Genomic DNA, 22,367 nt, shown 5'->3' with positions numbered 1-22,367 from the left:
TGTGTGTAAGATTGCTTCATCCGGGGCGCACAAACACTATCCCATTTTCTATGCATAGTTTCATCCCCCACTTCGTTATAAGTAATCCACTTGCCACAGGTCTAAATGAACCAGCGTCTCCATCATCTCGAGTTCTCCTTCTCCACTTTCTCATTTTTGCTCTTCCTCCTTCTGGGATACTGTTAACTTTTGTGAGGCTCTAGTTCTTCGTCCTCTGGGTTTCGAATGAGTGTGGAGCATCAGTTTAGGATCATTTTGATCCATTTTGACCCATTTTGACCCATTTTGTCCCATTTTGACCCATTTTGACTCATTTTGACTCATTTAGTCCCATTTTTGTCCCATTTTGACCCTTTGTTAATCTTAATCTTACCAGGATTCTATGCCCTGGTACACATAAAGGAATAGCATTATATCCTGTTAATCAACTAATCAGCCATATAACGAGGTTATGGGTTAATCAGACTCTGTAAAGAGTTCTCTCTCTCTCTCTCTCTCTCTCTCTCTCTCTCTCTCTCTCTCTCTCTCTCTCTCTCTCTCTCTCTCTCTCTCTCTCTCTCTCTCTCTCTCTCTCTCTCTCTCTCTCTCTGATTTCTCTAACATGTAATCTTGGTTTAAATTTCCATAATATCTCTCTTCATCCTGTGTGGGTGTAGTCACCTAGTTGCGTTTGTGGGGGTTGAGCTCTGGCTCTTTGATCCTGCCTCTTAATTGTCAATCAACTGGCGTACAGATTCCTGAACCTTTTGGGTTCTATTGGGTGTGAATGTTTATGCGTGATAGTGTATCTATGTACTCCCTTAACTGTGCTTCCTGGGATGGAACATAAGCTCTTGGTTCCCGCCTCTCATTCGTCTGTAGACACGTTCTGGTACCTCTTGGGTTCTGTCGCATGTCTATTTTTTTTTTAAGAGATGTATGGAGTCTTCCTCCACTTCACTAATTATTTTTACGTGTTCATAACCTCTATTACTCAGCCACTTACGAAGTTCTTTCTAACTTCCCTCTATGTCCTAGATACAAGTTCTACCTGTATCTTCCGTGCTAAATTTTCTACCTGTGTCTACCTTGTTTATTCTCTTAGGTTTCTTGTAAGTATATATATATATATATATATATATATATATATATATATATATATATATATATATATATATATATATATATATTTATATATATATATATATATATATATATATATATATATATATATATATATATATATATATATATATGAATACAGTAACTTGTTCCTGGTGTGTGTGGTACATAGGGGACCTCAACCGGTTACAGAATTAGGAGACTAGCATGTTACAGTCGTTAAAGAATGAAAACACCACCCACTTGTGTATTGCTGTATCAGATATTTCAGTCTTACCTTTAATTCCGTATCATAAGTTAATTATTAATACTCTAGCCTTTTTCCTACTAGAACACTGCTAGAACTGGCATTTCTAGTACAACTCTGAACTTTCTATTGGAAATGAGTAACATGAGAGAATACTGTATTGCTTGTTAGTATCTTCGGGTGGTTACCTGTGTTAATTAAGGGTGGCTTCTAAGGTTATGTCCTTCATACAGTACCCATATCGTAATTGATCTGTTATTACATTCATTGTTATTACAACTTTCAATGTAATTCCATCTAGCAAATTTCTGTTCTCATTCCTCTCCAAAAGAAATTACCTGCCCCTAAATCCTTCCACTTATATATATATATATATATATATATATATATATATATATATATATATATATATATATATATATATATATATATATATATATATATATATATATATATATATATATATATATATATATATATATATATATATATAATGTCGTACCTAGTAGCCAGAATGCACTTCTCGACCTACTATGCAAGGCCCGATTTGCCTAATAAGCCAAGTTTTCCTGAATTAATATATTTTCTCTAATTTTTTTCTTATGAAATGATAAAGCTACCCATTTCATTATGTATGAGGTCAATTTTTTTTAATTGGAGTTAAAATTAACGTAGATATATGACCGAACCTAACCAACCCTACCTAACCTAACCTAACCTATCTTTATAGGTTAGGTTAGGTTAGGTGGCCGAAAAAGTTAGGTTAGGTTAGGTTAGGTAGGTTAGGTAGTCGAAAAACAATTAATTCATGAAAACTTGGCTTATTAGGCAAATCGGGCCTTGCATAGTAGGCTGAGAAGGGCGTTCTGGCTACTAGGATACGACATATATATATATATATATATATATATATATATATATATATATATATATATATATATATATATATATATATATATATATATATATATATATATATATATATATATATATATATATATATATATATATATATATATATATATATATATATATATATATATATATATATATATAATATATATATATATATATATATATATATATATATATATATATATATATATTTGTCTCACAATAAGCCTGTAATTAAATTATGTAATTAATATTTTGTTTGAAAATTTGCTAATCTCATTTAAGTCACTTAAACCAGATTAATCTTGAAGTGTTTTTATTTATAAAGTAGTTATGATCCTTGATGATATCACCAACTTACTGCTGTGTCCTGAGAGGCATCTTATATCTGTAGTAATTCTTTCATTTCTGTTAAGTTATCTTCGTTTCTCTTAAGTAGTCCCGTGGAGGATGCTTTCTACTCGTCTTGCTTAGGTCTTTAGAGTGACCTTTGACCTTTAACCTCGCCAATACGACCCCCAAGCTATTTTGATCCAGTCATGACAAACCACTAGTAACCTCTAGCTAACATTAATTAGCTACACTCCTTCATCAGGACCTGTTAGTATAACCTCTCCTGACCAATACCTAACATAACCCCTTTCATAACCCCTTAACATAACCCCTTAACAATAACCCCTTTCACTAACCCCTTTAATACCATTACCATTATCCCCCCACCACCATCAACAACCCACCACCACCCCCATCAACCCCCCACATATCCACCCCTCCTCCCTCCCTCTACCAAGAACCTCTTCACTATCTAGTACTGACCCACACACACTCTGCGACCTGCTTCGCACCCCTACAGAAGATGCACGTGTATAAGAAGACCCTACAGGCGCTGATCTACCCGATCTCCTCCACAACGCCTCACAACTTCCTCATGTGGACGGCCACCTCACCCACCTACTGCTACGAGTGTGAGGGCCTACTGTGGGGCATCGCTCGCCAGGGTGTCCGCTGCGTCGAGTGTGGAGTCAAGTGCCACGAGAAATGCAAGGACCTCCTCAACGCTGACTGCTTGCAGAGTAAGATGTTCCTGTTTTTGTTTTGGGTGTGTGGGGGGGGGGGTGGGGGGGGGGGGTGTGGGTACTCACCTAATTGTACTCACCTAATTGTGCTTGCGGGGGTTGAGCTTTGGCTCTTTGGTCCCGCCTCTCAACTGTCAATCAACTGGTGTACAGATTCCTGAGCCTACTGGGCTCTATCATACCTACATTTGAAACTGTGTATGGAGTCAGCCTCCACCACATCACTTCCTAGTGCATTCCATTTATTAACTACTCTGACACTGAAAAAATTCTTTCTAACGTCTCTGTGGCTCATCTGGGTACTAAGTTTCCACCTGTGTCCCCTTGTTCGTGTCCCACCCGTGCTGAAGAGTTTGTCTTTGTCCACCCTGTCAATTCCCCTGAGAATTTTGTAGGTGGTTATCATGTCTCCCCTTACTCTTCTGTTTTCCAGGGATGTGAGGTTCAGCTCCTTTAGCCTTTCCTCGTAGCTCAATCCTCTCAGTTCTGGGACGAGCCTGGTGGCATACCGCTGAATCTTCTCTAACTTTGTCTTGTGTTTAACTAGGTATGGACTCCAGGCTGGAGCTGCATACTCCAGGATTGGTCTTACATAAGTGGTATACAGGGTTCTGAAAGATTCCTTACACAAGTTTCTGAAGGCAGTTCTTATGTTGGCCAGTCTAGCATATGCCGCTGATGATATTCTTTTGATGTGGGCCTCTGGGGACAGGTTCGGTGTGATATCAACCCCCAGATCCTTCTCTCTATTTGATTCTTGCAGGATTTCCCCTCCCAGATGATACCTTGTGTTCAGCCTCCTGCTCCCTTCGCCTAATTTCATCACCTTACACTTTCCAGAGTTGAACTTCAGCAGCCATTTTCTAGACCATTCCTCCAGTTTATCCAGGTCATCCTGTAGTCTCTGTCTATCTTCATCCGTCTTTATTCTTCTCATAATTTTTGCATCATCAGCAAACATCGAGAGGAATGAGTCTATACCCTCTGGAAGATCGTTCACATATATTAGAAACAGGATGGGTCCAAGTACTGAGCCCTGTGGGACTCCGCTGGTGACATCTCGCCACTCCGATGTCTTCCCCCTCACCGTTACTCGCTGTTTCCTGTTGCTTAAGTACTCCCTTATCCACTGGAGCACCTTCCCTTTTACTCCTGCCTGTTGCTCCAACTTTTTTTAACAGCCTTTTATGGGGTACTGTGTCGAAGGCTTTTTGGCAATCCAGGAAAATGCAGTCGGCCCACCCTTCTCTTTCCTGCCTAATTTTCGTTGCCTGGTCATAAAATTCTATTAACCCTGTGAGGCACGATTTACCATCTCTGAACCCATGTTGGTGGTGCGTTACAAAGTTATTTCCCTCCAGATGCTCTACGAGGACCTGGGTGTGTGTGTGTGGGTGTGTGGGTGTGCGTGTGTGTGTGTGTATGTGGGTGTGCGTGTGTGTGTGTGTGTGGGTGGGTGTGTGTGTGTGTGTGGGTGGGTGTGTGTGTGTGTGTGTGTGTGTGTGTGTGTGTGTGTGTGTGTGTGTGTGTGTGTGTGTGTGTGTGTGTGTGTGTGTGTGTACTCACCTAGTTGTACTCACCTAGTTGTGCTTGCGGGGGTTGAGCTCTGGCTCTTTGGTCCCGCCTCTCAACTGTCAATCAACAGGTGTACAGGTTCCTGAGCCTACTGGGCTCTATCATATCTGCACTTGAAACTGTGTATGGAGTCAGCCTCCACCACATGTGTGTGTGTGTGTGGGTGTGTGTGTGTGTGGGGGGGGGAGGGTGTAGTCTTGTCCCTGTTGTTGGCGTTTTTTTTGAGGAAGTTTATTGGATTTGTTTTGCGTTCTTGAATTCATCTTGAGGGTAAAGGACTGTTTGGGTGCCCCCTCTCTTCTTCTTCTTCATTCTTTCACTAACAATAATACTTTTTTTCTTTTTGCCCCGAATGGGAGTAAAGGTTATGACTCATACTGGAGTTCCTGTATTGCTCACTTTTCCTGGTGGTCCCTTTTTCCTTGGCTTTATTCCCTTTTCCCTCTTCTCTTTCCTAATTTTTTTTTTTGTAATCTATTCTCAATCTTCTACCACCTGCCATATTGCCTTTTCTTCTATTCTGTCTTGTCTTCACTTATTTTTCAATCCTCTATATATTTACCCCATTTCCATCAAACTTTCTTTCTTGGCTTTCCATTTTTTTGGGGCCCTTGTAGTTTCTGTTCTATAATCGTGTCTTTCCCTCTCCTTTGCTTTCTCCCCTCTCCTCCTCTCCCTCCTCCCTACCTCGTGCAGGTGACGGAAGACAGGTGAAGGTGAAGGGGCTGCTTGCCCCTCCCTGACCAAAGGTCGTGAGGGAGGATGGTCTTGTAAGATGGTCCTGAGTGACCTTAGACCCATCACATCTTCCTCCTAAGTGTGTGAGGGACGAATGTCTCTCCTTCTCCTTTTATGTCCTCCTCCTCCTCCTTCTTCTGTCTTTATTTTTTCTTTCTACCACCTGTGTAGACGTTGGTTCCTTCCTTTCTTTGTCCTTTCTTACGTTTTCTTCTCCTGCCAGAGAAGGAGAGAGGTGCGTCACTCACACGCAACGTGGCTCTTGATGGAGAAATGTACCGAGGTTGCTAGGAATTGCACATCAATGACTGTTTTGCAACGGCATTAATTATTGTCGGCATTGAGGGGAACGGTTCGCCTAATGCCTGTACCTGGCGCCGTTCATTCAGGATGTCTGGCCCTCTGGCGGTGTGAAGTTTCATCAATTACGAAATATTACTCGAAATTATTCTTATTTTTTTTAATCCTATGGTTGAGACGTACAACATGTTGTTGGATAGTCGTTAGAGTCAATTGGTTGTCACTGTAGAATGGCCTGGAATTATTTTGATGTATCAACCATTTTAATAATGGCTGTAGTTAACGTTTATGTGAAGTTATATATATATTAAGGCCAGTCCGAAACCCACCCAGACAATCTGAAACACATTTCTGGCCGATCTGTTTTCTAACAAAGAACGTCGCTTTTCGTTCGTATACGTTACATACGGCCAAAAATCGTCGTACTAGAAAATGGAAGCGGCTGGCGAAAGTGACGTACTGTCCCGTTTTCTGTTGTGGGTCCTCTGATAGGTTAGAAGACCACACTTTAAACATACCATTTTCTTGACGTTGGGAAGCATTAGCAAGACAGGCTGTTCTGGTAGGTAAATTCCTCCTCCTTTTGGGGGATAATCTCAAGTCATTTTCTTCAAGAAATGCCTTACGCCGTTTTCTTTAGTAATAGTTTTCTTTAGCTATTTTCCTTGTAACCGATGGCTTCTCTTCCTCACATATTTGAAGAAAACAGTTTTGTATAAGGTCAGTGAACTAGATAGTGATCTTTAATAAGGATAATAGTGGAAGTACTTAGGCTAAACAGTCTCCGTGGTGTAGTGGTAAGACACTCGCCTGGCGTTCCGCGAGCGCTATGTCATGGGTTCGTATCCTGGCCGGGGAGGATTTACTGGGCGCAAATCCTTAACTGTAGCCTCTGTTTAACGCAACAGTAAAATGTGTACTTGGATGAAAAAACGATTCTTCGCGGCGGGGATCGTATTCCAGGGACCATAGGATTAAGGACTTGCCCGAAACGCTACGCGTACTAGTGGCTCTACAAGAATGTAACAACTCTTGTATATATCTCAAAAAAAAAAATAAAAAAATAAACAAAATATGGTTATGTTGAGGTTATCTTGAGATGATTTCGGGGCTTTCTAGTGTCCCCGCGGCCCGGTCCTCGACCAGGCCTCCACCCCTAGGAAGCAGCCCGTGACAGCTGACTAACTCCCAGGTACCTATTTACTGCTAGGTAACAGGGGCATTCAGGGTGAAAGAAACTTTGCCCATTTGTTTCTGCCTCGTGCGGGAGTCGAACCCGCGCCACAGAATTACGAGTCCTGCGCGCTATCCACCAGGCTACGAGGCCCCTATGGTTGTTGAAGTGTCGTAAAGTCCATCTTCCTGTTTAAGTAATACTTACAGTAAATAAGTTACTTACTTACAGTAAGTAAGTTACTTACTTACTGTAAGTTTAAGTACTGTTACAGTAACGATGATTTAGATTTAGATTTAGAGGTTTTATTCAGGTAAAGGTCCATACATTGAGTTACTTACGTAATATTAGATTTAAAGATAGAGATAGTACATACAATACCTAAAGCCACTAGTACGCATAGCGTTTTGGGCAAGTGGTTAATTATGTCTAATTATGAGAACCATCGTTCATATTTTGACGTAAAACGCAATTAGAAAGTAGAAATCGGTACTATTGAATTTGGGCAAACAGGAAGAGTTTATTTGTTGTTGCAAAGAAAACGTAACCTGGCCTTCCTATAGGCCTAATACACGCTATCTGAGGCCTTATATGGTACATATATATGTGCAATTTTAGGCCTAGGAATATTCAAGTTTGGTTTTTTAGTTGTACTTTTTTTCAGACTATAAAGTGAATAGTACCAAATTTGACTATCTAATTGTCCATTATGTATATTTATGTATATTGGATGGTCCTCATAATTATAGAAAATGCTGTCAAACAGGAGGATGGGTTGAGATATCTTTACCAATCTTTGTACTTTGTGGCTGTGGAACATTTTTTACATTACTTTGTAAATACATTTTTACTTTGTAAAATATAAAAATAATAAATGTGATCTATTCAGTAAAAAAAATGACAAGTTGCTTTATTCGTATGTATTTGTGTTAGTCACCACTACATGTATGATGTATTATGTGTAAATGTTGGGCTTTAGCTCTGTAACTCGGCTCAGCCTATCCGTAATCCAAAGGATTATCAGCCTACATAATAGATGCGAAAATAAGCCTTGTTCATCTCAACGGAGTTTATTATTAATTAATCCGATTAGTCTTATAGTGAGATTTTGTTTTTTTTAATATCGTTTTCTTCTAATTATTGGTCAGCTGTGTTTTGTTGTGTGTGTGTGTGTGTGTGTGTGTGTGTTTGTGTGTGTGTGTGTGTGTGTGTGTGTGTGTGTGTGTGTGTGTGTGTGTACTCACCTAATTGGGCTTGCGGGGGTTGAGCTCTGGCTCTTTGGTCCCCCCTCTCAACCGTCAATCAACAGGTGTGTGTGTGTGTGTGTGTGTGTGTGTGTGTGTGTGTGTGTGTGTGTGTGTGTGTGTGTGTGTGTGTGTGTGTGTACTCACCTAATTGGGCTTGCGGGGGTTGAGCTCTGGCTCTTTGGTCCCCCTCTCAACCGTCAATCAACAGGTGTGTGTGTGTGTGTGTGTGTGTGTGTGTGTGTGTGTGTGTGTGTGTGTGTGTGTGTGTGTGTGTGTGTGTGTGTGTACTCACCTAATTGGACTTGCGGGGGTTGAGCTCTGGCTCTTTGGTCCCCCTCTCAACCGTCAATCAACAGGTGTGTGTACTCACCTAGTTGTGTTTGCGGGGGTTGAGCTCTGGCTCTTTGGTCCCGCCTCTCAACCGTCAATCAACAGGTGAAAAATGACAAGTTGCTTTATTCGTATGTATTTGTGTTAGTCACCACTACATGTATGATGTGTGACATGTGTGTGTGTGTGTGTGTGTGTGTGTGTGTGTGTGTGTGTGTGTGTGTGTGTGTGTGTGTGTGTGTGTGTGTGTGTGTTTTCTTTTGTGAAATATTTAAATAATGTTTATGATAATAATGAACGTGCTCCAGGTGCCTAGAATATTCGAGAATCGTCGGTAGAGCGACGGCCTTGCTTCTTGTCGGGTCGGCGTTCGCTGCCCCATTGGTCCGTGTGTTTGGGGATTGTTTCTTCAGTCTGTCTTATTGTCTCAGCTCTTAGTCTACTCTCAGATCCCAGCTCTTAGTCTGCCCTCAGGTCCCAGCTCTCAGTCTCCCCTCGGGTCCCAGCTCTTAGTCTGCTCTCATGTCCCTGCTCTCAGTCTGCTCTCAGGTCCCAGCTCTCAGTCTGCCCTCAGGTCCCAGCTCTTAGTCTGCTCTCATGTCCCTGCTCTCAGTCTGCTCTCAGCTCCCAGCTCTCAGTCTCCCCTCAGGTCCCAGCTCTCAGTCTGCCCTCAGGTCCCTGCTCTCAGTCTGCTCTCAGGTCCCAGCTCTCAGTCTTCCCTCAGGTCCCAGCTCTTAGTCTGCTCTCATGTCCCTGCTCTCAGTCTGCTCTCATGTCCCAGCTCTCAGTCTCCCCTCAGGTCCCAGCTCTTAGTCTGCTCTCATGTCCCTGCTCTCAGTCTGCTCTCAGGTCCCAGCTCTCAGTCTCCCCTCAGGTCCCAGCTCTCAGTCCGCCCTCAGATCTCAGCTCTTAGTCTACTCGCATATACCTTCCAAGTGGTAAATAATAATAATGGCTTAGCGTTTTCCGCTGATAATTATCTAGCAAAAGAGCTAGGCTGTCCGTGCAGTCACCCATCCAGTGCTTGCCTTAACCTGACCGACTCCGTCCCAGCCCCACACATTCCCTGGCTCTGGGACCAGGAAGATGTGCAGGGAATGTGCAACTTCTTGTAGAATTAAAAATGGAAGACTATTACATTCCATTTTGAATATTATAACATGTTTCTACATACAGAATATTATTACAGCTTTCATCCTATATTTTAAAACTCCAGAATGCATTTATTTAAAAGAAATGAGACTTCTGTGACCAATTCTAGTTTGGGTAAGAGTCTAGAATGCCTTGTGAGAATAAAAGAAGATTATCTTTGCGAATCCGGATTCTCCGTGACAGCTCAAGAACGCTTATCTAGTGTGTTCGTCACAGCGCCGGGCGCGCCCGCGCTCTTCCTCTTGTGAGGGGCTGGTGGTGGTGTTATTGCTTCTGGTATTTATATATATATACAGTGACGAATGCGACAAATGCGACAAAACACTATATCCAAATAAAACATGATAGTATCCCCCTTTCCCCAAGCTGATACATCGTTTTCTGTGATGACGAAGGGTTGAAGACGGGGGACGGGTAATAAACGCCCGATGTCGGAGCAAATTTACTGTAAACGGCAACAATAAAGTTGGGTTTTTGTGCTGTTTGCGTGTCCTGTCTCTTTCTTGTTCATTGTTTGCGTGTCCTGTGTCTCGTTTGTTCATTGTTTGCGTAGCACTGTGTCTCTCTTGTTCATTGTTTCGCGTACCCTGTGTCTCTCTTGTACATTGTTTGCGTGCACTGTGCCTCTCTTGTTCATTGTTTGCGTGTCCTGTGTCTCGTTTGTTCCTTATTCAATTATATATATTGTTTGGTGTTAGCAAAACGGCATTTCCAGGTTTATATATATATATATATATATATATATATATATATATATATATATATATATATATATATATGTCGTACCTAATAGCCAGAACGCACTTCTCAGCCTACTATTCAAGGCCCGATTTGCCTAATAAGCCAAGTTTTCATGAATTAAAGTTTTTTCGTCTACCTAACCTACCTAACCTAACCTAACCTAGCTTTTTTTGGCTACCTAACCTAGCCTTACCTATAAATATAGGTTAGGTTAGGGTAGGTAGGGTTGGTTAGGTTCGGTCATATATCTACGTTAATTTTAACTCCAATAAAAAAAAATTTACCTCATACATAGAGAAAAGGGTTGCTTTATCATTTCATAAGAAAAAAATTATAGTAAATATATTAATTCAGGAAAACTTGGCTTATTAGGCAAATCGGGCCTTGAATAGTAGGCTGAGAAGTGAGTTCTGGCTACTAGGTACGACATATATATATATATATATATATATATATATATATATATATATATATATGCAAACAAGCCTGAATGGTCCCCAGGACTATATACAACTGAAAACTCACACCCCAGAAGTGACTCGAACCCATACTGCCAGGAGCAACGCAACTGGTCCCTGCGTTGGCGTCCCTGGGTTTAAGGCGTCCCTGTACATACCAGTTGCGTTGCTCCTGGCAGTATGGGTTCGAGTCACTTCTGGGGTGTGAGTTTTCAGTTATATATATATATATATATATATATATATATATATATATATATATATATATATATATATATATATATATATATATATATATATATATACAAGGAAACCTATCATTTAACTACATTTTAAGCTTCATTGGAGAGATATCGAATTACTCTGGTGTTTAATTTTTAAATCACTGACGAAAGCTGCTTAAATTACAGAAATATTGACAAGTTACCAACTGGTATTTTTTTTTTTGGTATAATCAGACTAATTTAATACAAGTCATTCGTGAGTATTTAAAAGCTATTTTTATAATTAGAATATAATATTGCTGATGATTTTTGTAACTATTTTTGGCAAACAAATTTGAATCTAAAAAAAAAAAACAAAAAAAATTAATTTTAAGCATAAAGCCTAATTTCTTCACTAGTTTCCTCCCGTTAAGATGAAAATTTTGCAGAAAATTACAGAGTATCTCACTATTTAACTCAACAGTGTTTCTATTTTTTTATAAATATTATTAATATATAAAAAAATCACAAATATTTTTTTTTTTACTTAAATATTCAAAGAAATCGTATTTAATCTTTCCAAGGATACCAAACAAATAACTGTAGTCATCTTTATCTAATGTTTCAAAAGAATAAAGCCTATTACAGCCCACACACACTGACGGTCATACTGCCAAGGCCAAAATAAATATAATTTGAAAATATATTAAAAGACTTAAAAAGAGGCTGTTAATGTCCCCTTGTTAAGGTCTATATCACCCTCTAAGAGGGTCATTAAGACCCCCAGATGACCTTACTGACCAACCAGCAAGTATACTTTTGTCCTGAAAATGGTCCAGGACCTAAGTATATATATATATATATATATATATATATATAGATAGATAGATAGATAGATAGATAGATAGATAGATAGATAGATAGATATATATATATATGTATGTATACTGTTGAGGTATATACACCGAGAAATAGGAGCCATCTCTCCATGTATGTATATATGTATTCCTGTATGTTTTGTGTGTGAGTGTAGCGTTTGGCTTGTTCCTTATTTTGTATGTTTTTATTTCCCCTCATTTAATGCATCGTGCTGCTTGTTTCCCATTTTCTCAAATTTAATGTATTTGTTTCCTATTTACCCCCATTTATCCCCAATTTCTTCCCCCACACCATTTAATGCATCGTGGTTTTTCTCTTCCAATTTTTCCGTCATTTATTATTTATCCCTCGAATGTTATTATTAAATCCTATTATTCATAATTTTTACTACATGTATGACCTGTTTTACGTCGTTTGCACCTCCTCCTGTTTACACTTATACATTATACATGTCATTATACATGTTTGTAAGCGTGTTTATTTTGTTTACCCTTTAGCACCATTTTCGCACACCTGTTTGTTTTGATATGCTATCTGTTTGTTATCTCTTCGGTATCCTCCCTTCTCCTCCTCCTCCTTCCTCGACCCCTGTGCCTGCTCTTCCCTGTGTTTACGTCTGTTGTGCCTGATGCTGACCCCAACAGCCGCCTACAACCTGGTCAAGTACCATCCGTGGGCCCCTAACGTGGAGATTGTCCACTTCGTGCTGGAACGTGAGTATTGGAGAACGTTTCTCTCACGGCTTGAGAATTGATCTCTCACTGGAGATAACTTCTGTGTTATACGTTCTCTCTCTCTCGCTCACGTTCTCTCTCTCTCGCTCTCTCTCTCTCTCTCTCTCTCTCTCTCTCTCTCTCTCTCTCTCTCTCTGCTCCCACAATGTTTCTAAAGCCTAGCCTCGCATGATCAAAATCTCTCTGTCTCTCTGTCTCTGTCTCTGTCTCTGTCTCTGTCTCTCTCTCTCTGTCTCTCTCTCTCTGTCTCTCTCTCTCTCTCTCTCTCTCTCTCTCTCTCTCTCTCTCTCTCTCTCTCTGTCTCTCTCTCTCTCTCTCTCTCTCTCTCTCTCTCTCTCTCTCTCTCTCTCTCTCTCTCTCTCTCTCTCTCTCTCTCTCTCTCTCTCTCTCTGTCTCTCTCTCTCTGTCTCTGTCTCTCTCTCTCTCTCTCTCTCTCTCTCTCTCTCTGTCTCTCTCTCTCTGTCTCTCTCTCTCTGTCTCTCTCTCTCTGTCTCTCTCTCTCTGTCTCTCTGTCTCTCTCTCTCTCTCTCTCTCTCTCTCTCTCTCTCTGTCTCTCTGTCTCTGTCTCTGTCTCTCTCTCTCTGTCTCTCTCTCTCTGTCTCTCTCTCTCTGTCTCTCTGTCTCTCTCTCTCTCTCTCTGTCTCTCTGTCTCTCTGTCTCTCTCTCTCTCTCTCTCTCTCTCTCTCTCTCTCTCTCTCTCTCTCTCTCTCTCTCTCTCTCTCTCTCTCTCTCTCTCTCTCTCTCTCTCTCTCTCTCTCTCTCTCTCTCTCTCTCTCTCTCTCTCTCTCTCTCTCTCTCTCTCTCTCTGCTTCCACAAAGTTTCTAAAGCCTAGCCTCGCATGATCAAAATCACAACTACAATATACTGGACACAAGGCTATTCAGATTCTGCTGTAGGCTGAAATTGCTTTTCGCACCTACGCTACTATGCAATGATTTGAGTTTGGATCCATTGCCTTGTAAGTCCTTGCAGCAAGCTCCAGTGTCTCACGTACGTGGAAGTCAAGACGCTTGATGCTGGAGTGTCCCAAGTAAGCAGCTGTTACTGTATATATATATATATATATATATATATATATATATATATATATATATATATATATATATATATATATATATATATATATATATAATATATATATATATATAATATATATATATATGTGTGTATGTGATTTCCGGTGTAATTTATATTGCTTTATAAATATTTAAGGAGAATGGGATTGATTTATTTACACTTGTGGTGAATTATACTCTTTTTTTTACATTTACTGTAAACTGTTCAAGTTTTTATAATTGTTAAAAATTTATCAATTTTTAGGTCACAAGGTCATCAATTTTTAGGTCAAATTTATCAATTTTTAGGTCAAATTTATCAATTTTTAGGTCAAATTTATCAATTTTTAGGTCAAATTTATCAATTTTTAGGTCTAATTTAATTTTATCGTTAGATTATTTTTAACGCTTTGGACAAAAAAGCATATTTTACTGTTGGATTGAACGTCAGTTGACTTACATTTTACTGTTGGATTGAACGTCAGTTGACTTACATTTTACTGTTGGATTGAACGTCAGTTGACTTACATTTTACTGTTGGATTGAACGTCAGTTGACTTGCATTTTACTGTTGGATTGAACGTCAGTTGACTTACATTTTACTGTTGGATGAACGGCATTTTACTGTTGGATTGAACGTCAGTTGACTTACATTTTACTGTTGGATTGAACGTCAGTTGACTTGCATTTTACTGTTGGATTGAACGTCAGTTGACTTGCAATTGAAATAATATTGATTTTTGTTCATACCATATGTGCTTACAGCGATGTTGGGTATGGCATGTAGCTCACTAGATTAACGATGAGTGGTATTCATCATTCATCAACGCTAAAGCGATGAATGCTACTTAAGGGGAAACATATAGGCATAGATTTTTTTAGAGTTTGACTTTAAATGGCATTAATGCTACTTTCTTGTTCCAAGTGACCTTGATGGCTGGCCAAATGGGACTTTCCTATAAACATCAGGCGAAAAATGCTAGAGCAGTATGACTATAGAGGATTTTTAATGTACTTGAGTACACACTATGTTCTGGGATTGGAGAATAGAGATGTGGAACGATGCTCATCCACTTGAGCCATCGAGGATCGAACTCGGACACCCTGCAAAGAGCGAGGGCGTCGCTGTACCGCCCAATGATGCCTTCAGGAGCACTATTGACTTTGGAGCTGGTGTTCGTGACATCAATGATGTCAAATTGACGTCAGTGACATAAATTCAGCGATGTTAATCGCGTTCTTTTTGATGTCTTCGCTTATGAAAGTCCTCTTGAAGTCCTTAGAGCGCATGTATGCGTATATATATACAAAATGCGTGTATGTATACATATGTATAATTCTCCTCCGGCAGTATTGGACTAACGCAGGAAATCTATAGTCTTAACCACACGTTATTAAATCCGATTTCCATATTGGGTTACACTGGAGAATATGCATATTGGAACATGTTAAGGGATCAAGAGTTCACAGCTACATGCCCCTCACAGGTATATATACGTCATTCATTTCTACCTGAGAAAGTAAACTGCAAAAGTAAACCTCAGTCGAAAGTAAACTGCAAAAGTAAACCTCAGTCGAAAGTAAACTGCAAAAGTAAACCTCAGTCATTGGATGCTTTACTTAAGGTGTAGTTGGTTTGAGTATATCGGAGTTGAGGAGATGGGGGCTATGTTTAGGGGTCAAATTGTCATGTAAAATGAATGAGAATAGATTTTATCGTCTATTGGTTCACAAAATAGCTGGTTATGTGGTGGTTCTGTCATCATTGGTGGTTGTGTGGTAGCTGTGTCATCATTGGTGGTTGTGTGGTAGCTCTACTACCACAGCTGGTTGTGTGGTAGTGAACGTACCAAGATTGATATCAGGAGAGGCGAGACCCAATACCACTTGCAAGTATGAACAGGAAATAGTGCCAAGCAAAGTTTTAAGATTATTGCCTCTTGGTAAGCAGAAATAGTGCCTGACTGAGACCAGGAAGTGTGCCAGGCTAAGATCAGGAACTGTGCCAAGCTGGGACCAGAAATTAGGAGATTTGGGCCGTGTGTGTAAGGTTATGTATAATGTCAGATGTGGAATAACATCCCAGATGTAGGTCAGAAGTAATGTCAGATGTTTGGCAGGAAATGAAGCCAGGTGTTTGAATGAAGCCAGGTCAAGCATTAGTACCATGCAAGGGGTTACAAAAACTACCAGATGTGTGTGTGTGAATTATATGCCAGGTGTGGACGCAGACGCTAGTATCAGGTGTGTAGGTGTGTACAGAGTACGCTACAATTTTCTTCGATGATTTTATTTCCATTACTTGAAAACAATTTCTGTAATCAAATTTTGGCAGTGTGTGTATTGTTAAATATTTTATTTGTTTCAATTTGTGTTACCTCTATAAAAGATAGAATATATCCGTGGTTAGAGGCCAGATGCTTATGGTTAGCCTCGTACGGCTTTGCATGGTGACGTGGGAGTCTATGGGTAGTGTCATAGGTGGGTTCGGGTTCGACGCCATGCCCTCCTTTATGTAGAGTTGGTTCCGGTTGAGACAACTATCTGCGCCTGTAAAGTCAAATGTGGGTTGATTTTCCCCAAGAGTTTCTCCAACAGATTGTCAGATGTTCTTCACACAAACACACACACAGGGGGGTGGGGGGCGGTGGCAGAGTGGCCAGCACACTGGACACGTAATCCTATATATATATATATATATATATATATATATATATATATATTCTTGTAAAACCACTAACACACACACACAGAGCTATATACAGTTAGCACAGTTTAGGGACCCCCCTAGGGACATTATTTATAATATTATAATATAATTTATAATATAAACATTATAATGTTTAGGGACATTAACAGCTCACCATTGTGGAAGACAATTTAGTTGTTTAATGCAAGTGGAAGCCTACAAAGTCTCAAGGTTTGGGTGACATAGCCAGCAACCTCCTTGTGTACTGTCCCTCTCCTCCCTCGCTCGCTCGGGGCTCGACAAGATCAACACCTTCAAAGGCACTTAATCCTCCCAAGGATCAGCTCAGATTATCCTTGCTTCCCCGCCCGGCGCTTTGGTCCAACAGGAATTTCTTTTGTTACAGCATTAGCTGTAATACAGTATGTTGTTGTGAGTACATTTTTGAGGGGGTTCAGAGTATTCTTTGTATATTTTGAGGTGTCAGTGTATATGTTTGAATGTATACTTTCGGGCTGCGTCAGTGTATTCTGCTTATATGGAGGTTGTCAGTATATTGTATGTATATTATTAGATCATGTTAGTATGTTTTTAAGGTTTTTCGATCAGTTAATTCTTGATATTCTTTTGAGGTCGTCCCTGTATATTTGGAGGGAGTCCCGGTATATTTGGAGGGAGTTCCGGTATATTTGGAGGGAGTCCCTGTATATTTGGAGGGAGTTCCGGTATATTTGGAGGGAGTTCCGGTATATTTGGAGGGAGTCCCGGTATATTTGGAGGGAGTTCCGGTATATTTGGAGGGAGTCCCGGTATATTTGGAGGGAGTTCCGGTATATTTGGAGGGAGTTCCGGTATATTTGGAGGGAGTTCCGGTATATTTGGAGGGAGTCCCGGTATATTTGGAGGGAGTCCCGGTATATTTGGAGGGAGTCCCTGTATATTTGGAGGGAGTTCCGGTATATTTGGAGGGAGTTCCGGTATATTTGGAGGGAGTTCCGGTATATTTGGAGGGAGTTCCGGTATATTTGGAGGGAGTCCCGGTATATTTGGAGGGAGTTCCGGTATATTTGGAGGGAGTCCCGGTATATTTGGAGGGAGTTCCGGTATATTTGGAGGGAGTCCCGGTATATTTGGAGGTCGTATATCGTAATTGTAGCAATATTTTTGGTATACTATACTGCAAAGGTTGACATTAGGCAGAGTTCGACTCCCAGCTTGACACTGATGAGTTTGTTAACAAATGTTAAATATAATTTGCAGGGGTTGAACTCTGGCTCTTTGGTCCCGCCTCTCAACTCTAAATCAACTGATATACAGATTCCTGAGCCCAATGGGCTCAGGAAATAACTAAAAAAAAACGGTTAAATCAATGTAAAACGGAAGGGTTGCTGACGTTGGTAACAGTTCCGTTAACGGATAAACGGTTTTTTTTTTATGTTTACGTCGCCAGCCTTAAGTCTTACTAATTTACACGTGTGTTTATGAAGACTTTCCTGTTTGCTTTCTAGTTTGATTTCCGGGTTAGTAGTGAGTTTTGCTCTCTGGTCCAAGTGTCTATGTTTCTGTCTGGTCCAAGTGTCTATGTTTCTGTCTGGTGCAAGTGTCTATGTTTCTGTCTAGTCCAAGTGTCTATGTTTCTGTCTAGTCCAAGTGTCTATGTTTCTGTCTGGTCCAAGTGTCTATGTTTCTGTCTGGTCCAAGTGTCTATGTTTCTGTCTGGTCCAAGTGTCTATGTTTCTGTCTGGTCCAAGTGTCTATGTTTCTGTCTGGTCCAAGTGTCTATGTTTCTGTCTAGTCCAAGTGTCTATGTTTCTGTCTGGTCCAAGTGTCTGTGTTTCTGTCTAGTCCAAGTGTCTATGTTTCTGTCTAGTCCAAGTGTCTATGTTTCTGTCTGGTGCAAGTGTCTATGTTTCTGTCTGGTCCAAGTGTCTATGTTTCTGTCTGGTCCAAGTGTCTATGTTTCTGTCTGGTCCAAGTGTCTATGTTTCTGTCTGGTCCAAGTGTCTATGTTTCTGTCTGGTTCAAGTGTCTATGTTTCTGTCTGGTCCAAGTGTCTATGTTTCTGTCTGGTCCAAGTGTCTATGTTTCTGTCTGGTCCAAGTGTCTATGTTTCTGTCTGGTCCAAGTGTCTATGTTTCTGTCTGGTCCAAGTGTCTATGTTTCTGTCTGGTCCAATTGTCTATGTTTCTGTCTGGTCCAAGTGTCTATGTTTCTGTCTGGTCCAAGTGTCTATGTTTCTGTCTGGTTCAAGTGTCTATGTTTCTGTCTGGTCCAAGTGTCTATGTTTCTGTCTGGTCCAAGTGTCTATGTTTCTGTCTGGTCCAAGTGTCTATGTTTCTGTCTGGTCCAAGTGTCTATGTTTCTGTCTGGTCCAAGTGTCTATGTTTCTGTCTGGTCCAAGTGTCTATGTTTCTGTCTGGTCCAAGTGTCTATGTTTCTGTCTGGTCCAAGTGTCTATGTTTCTGTCTGGTTCAAGTGTCTATGTTTCTGTCTGGTCCAAGTGTCTATGTTTCTGTCTGGTCCAAGTGTCTATGTTTCTGTCTGGTCCAAGTGTCTATGTTTCTGTCTGGTCCAAGTGTCTATGTTTCTGTCTGGTCCAAGTGTCTATGTTTCTGTCTGGTCCAAGTGTCTATGTTTCTGTCTGGTCCAAGTGTCTATGTTTCTGTCTGGTCCAAGTGTCTATGTTTCTGTCTAGTCCAAGTGTCTATGTTTCTGTCTAGTCCAAGTGTCTATGTTTCTGTCTGGTCCAAGTGTCTATGTTTCTGTCTGGTCCAATTGTCTATGTTTCTGTCTGGTCCAAGTGTCTATGTTTCTGTCTGGTCCAATTGTCTATGTTTCTGTCTGGTCCAAGTGTCTATGTTTCTGTCTGGTCCAAGTGTCTATGTTTCTGTCTGGTCCAAGTGTCTATGTTTCTGACTGTTCCAAGTGTCTATGTTTCTGTCTGGTCCAAGTGTCTATGTTTCTGTCTGGTCCAAGTGTCTATGTTTCTGTCTGGTCCAAGTGTCTATGTTTCTGTCTGGTCCAAGTGTCTATGTTTCTGTCTAGTCCAAGTGTCTATGTTTCTGTCTAGTCCAAGTGTCTATGTTTCTGTCTGGTCCAAGTGTCTATGTTTCTGTCTGGTCCAAGTGTCTATGTTTCTGTCTGGTGCAAGTGTCTATGTTTCTGTCTGGTCCAAGTGTCTATGTTTCTGTCTAGTCCAAGTGTCTATGTTTCTGTCTGGTCCAAGTGTCTATGTTTCTGTCTGGTCCAAGTGTCTATGTTTCTGTCTGGTCCAAGTGTCTATGTTTCTGTCTGGTCCAAGTGTCTATGTTTCTGTCTGGTCCAAGTGTCTATGTTTCTGTCTGGTCCAAGTGTCTATGTTTCTGTCTGGTCCAAGTGTCTATGTTTCTGTCTGGTCCAAGTGTCTATGTTTCTGTCTGGTCCAAGTGTCTATGTTTCTGTCTGGTCCAAGTGTCTATATTTCTGTCTGGTGCAAGTGTCTATGTTTCTGTCTGGTTCAAGTGTCTATGTTTCTGTCTGGTCCAAGTGTCTATGTTTCTGTCTAGGTCTAACCGTCTATTTATATTTCTGTCCAATCCAAGCATCTATTCAGCCCGAGATTTGACATTCCTTATTCGTTGTTGCTGTATTTTGATTAGCTAATCTACTGTATCATGTTTTTTCTGTGTGTGTGTGTGTTTGCGGTGATTTCAAGGGTTTCACAATAGATTAATTTATAAAATAGTTTGAATATGTTTACGAGTTTCAGTATATTTTCGCGGTTATTCAGTATATGGCGGTAAGTATGATCGAGGCTTTGAAAGGGTCTTAAACAGGATGGATATAACCGGATCGGAAACTGTAGGAACAAGTCAGACCCACGAAACAATAGGGATGCAGATTGGATGAATTTAGTTTTAGGGAAGGTGGGATTGGGAGGGGGGTAGTTAGGGGAATAGGGACTTAGAGGGATTGGAACAAAGATGTGGGTAAGTGGAAATTGGTGGTCAAATAGCACTATTAAGACGGTTTAAACAAGACGCCCCTAATATCAGGGCTCCTGGGCCCTGGAGTGCTTTCTAATTCTTATGTTCTTATAATTTTCTTTGCATTATTTTGAGTGTTTTTTGCTGTTTTGAGTTTGTTTTTGTCTATTGTTTGCATATATATTTTGTCTGTATCGGAGCCTTTTTATAGGCTAATGGTCGTAGTGATTTACGGTCTTCTAAACTAGCCACTTAAAACTGCATCGAGTCCAAACATCTCATTTAACTGAGATATGTTAAGGAAGGGAATTACTGAAAGTCTTTAGTAGCAAGGTATAGAGAGAGAAACTATAGTTTCTCTACATAAGTTTCTCTACTCATGTAGAGAAACTCTTTTAAGATGAAAGACTTCTCTTCATCTTGGAGTTTCTCAGCGTAATAGTTCTCAGCACTGTACTCCTTATTTGTGTTGGTGGGGGTTGAACTTCGGCTCTTGGGTCCCGCCTCTCAGCTGGTAAACAGTGTACGAGTTTCAGAGCCTTTTGGGGCTCTTTCATATCTGCAATTAGGGAACTGTGTCTAGACTCCACACTAAGATGTATTTTTTTTTTCCAATGTGTGGAAAAATGTGGAATATATTACAAATTGTATATTTCTTTTCGTGTATATATCGAGTTCTTGAAGTGATATCTTCAAACCCACAACCGTATACAGTAGATATATATATCTAATCTACGATTTAAACAATCCTGCGAACACGTTTGTTATTCTACTTGGTAATGTGTTCCATAAATCAACAAACCTGCTTCATGTGTGTGTGTGCTGGTTAGATTGGTGGCGTTATCATCTGAGGGGGCCTGATGGGCTCATATATAATGCTCATCACGTTGGTATGTGTATGAATGTTGAGCCCTTGCCTCGCCGCTATAGTTACAAGGTCCAGCTTACAGCTTCGGAAACTGGTCTGATTGCTGCGAGTGTTTAGTTTGGGATGAATGAATTTGTGTGTTCCTGATGAGGTAAGTTAGGTGTTGTTTTCTCTCTCTCTCTGTCTCTCTCTCTCTCTCTCTCTCTCTCTCTCTCTCTCTCTCTCTCTCTCTCTCTCTCTCTCTCTCTCTCTCTCTCTCTCTCTCTCTCTCTGTCTCTATCTCTGTATCTCTCTCTCTCTCTCTCTCTCTCTCTCTCTCTCTCTCTCTCTCTCTCTCTCTCTCTCTCTCTCTCTCTCTCTGTCTCTCTCTGTCTCTGTCTCTATCTCTGTCTCTCTCTCTCTCTCTCTCTCTCTCTCTCTCTCTCTCTCTCTCTCTCTCTCTCTCTCTCTCTCTCTCTCTCTCTCTGTCTCTATCTCTGTATCTCTCTCTCTCTCTCTCTCTCTCTCTCTCTCTCTCTCTCTCTCTCTCTCTCTCTCTCTCTCTCTCTGTCTCTGTCTCTCTCTCTCTCTATCTCTATCTCTGTCTCTGTCTCTCTCTCTCTCTCTCTCTCTCTCTCTCTCTCTCTCTCTCTCTCTCTCTCTCTCTCTCTCTCTCTCTCTCTCTCTGTCTCTCTCTGTCTCTGTCTCTATCTCTGTATCTCTCTCTCTCTCTCTCTCTCTCTCTCTCTCTCTCTCTCTCTCTCTCTCTCTCTCTCTCTATCTCTGTCTCTGTCTCTCTCTCTCTCTCTGTCTCTATCTCTGTCTCTATCTCTGTATCTCTCTCTCTCTCTCTCTCTCTCTCTCTCTCTCTCTCTCTCTCTCTCTCTCTCTCTCTCTCTCTCTCTCTCTCTCTCTCTCTCTCACACTGCTGCTCCCTCGTGCCTTCGTCTGTCATGTGTGT

The 22,367-nt window shown here is 40.6% G+C and overlaps 1 protein-coding gene across 1 annotated transcript in view; it reads left to right on the top strand.

Annotated features, from left to right (window-relative positions):
• The window catches only part of unc-13, a 241,694-nt gene that overhangs the window by 157,332 nt on the left and 61,995 nt on the right, over positions 1 to 22,367 (top strand). The window contains exons 5-6 of the mRNA XM_069315567.1: positions 3,096 to 3,315; positions 12,760 to 12,828. Coding sequence (XP_069171668.1) covers positions 3,096 to 3,315; positions 12,760 to 12,828 — 289 coding nt within the window. The remainder of the gene's footprint in view (positions 1 to 3,095; positions 3,316 to 12,759; positions 12,829 to 22,367) is intronic.

The sequence above is a fragment of the Procambarus clarkii genome, chromosome 81, assembly GCF_040958095.1.
Source record: "Procambarus clarkii isolate CNS0578487 chromosome 81, FALCON_Pclarkii_2.0, whole genome shotgun sequence".
Lineage (NCBI taxonomy): Eukaryota > Metazoa > Arthropoda > Malacostraca > Decapoda > Cambaridae > Procambarus > Procambarus clarkii.
Note: the sequence above shows the minus strand (reverse complement) of the source record. Positions and strands in the feature narration are given on the sequence as shown.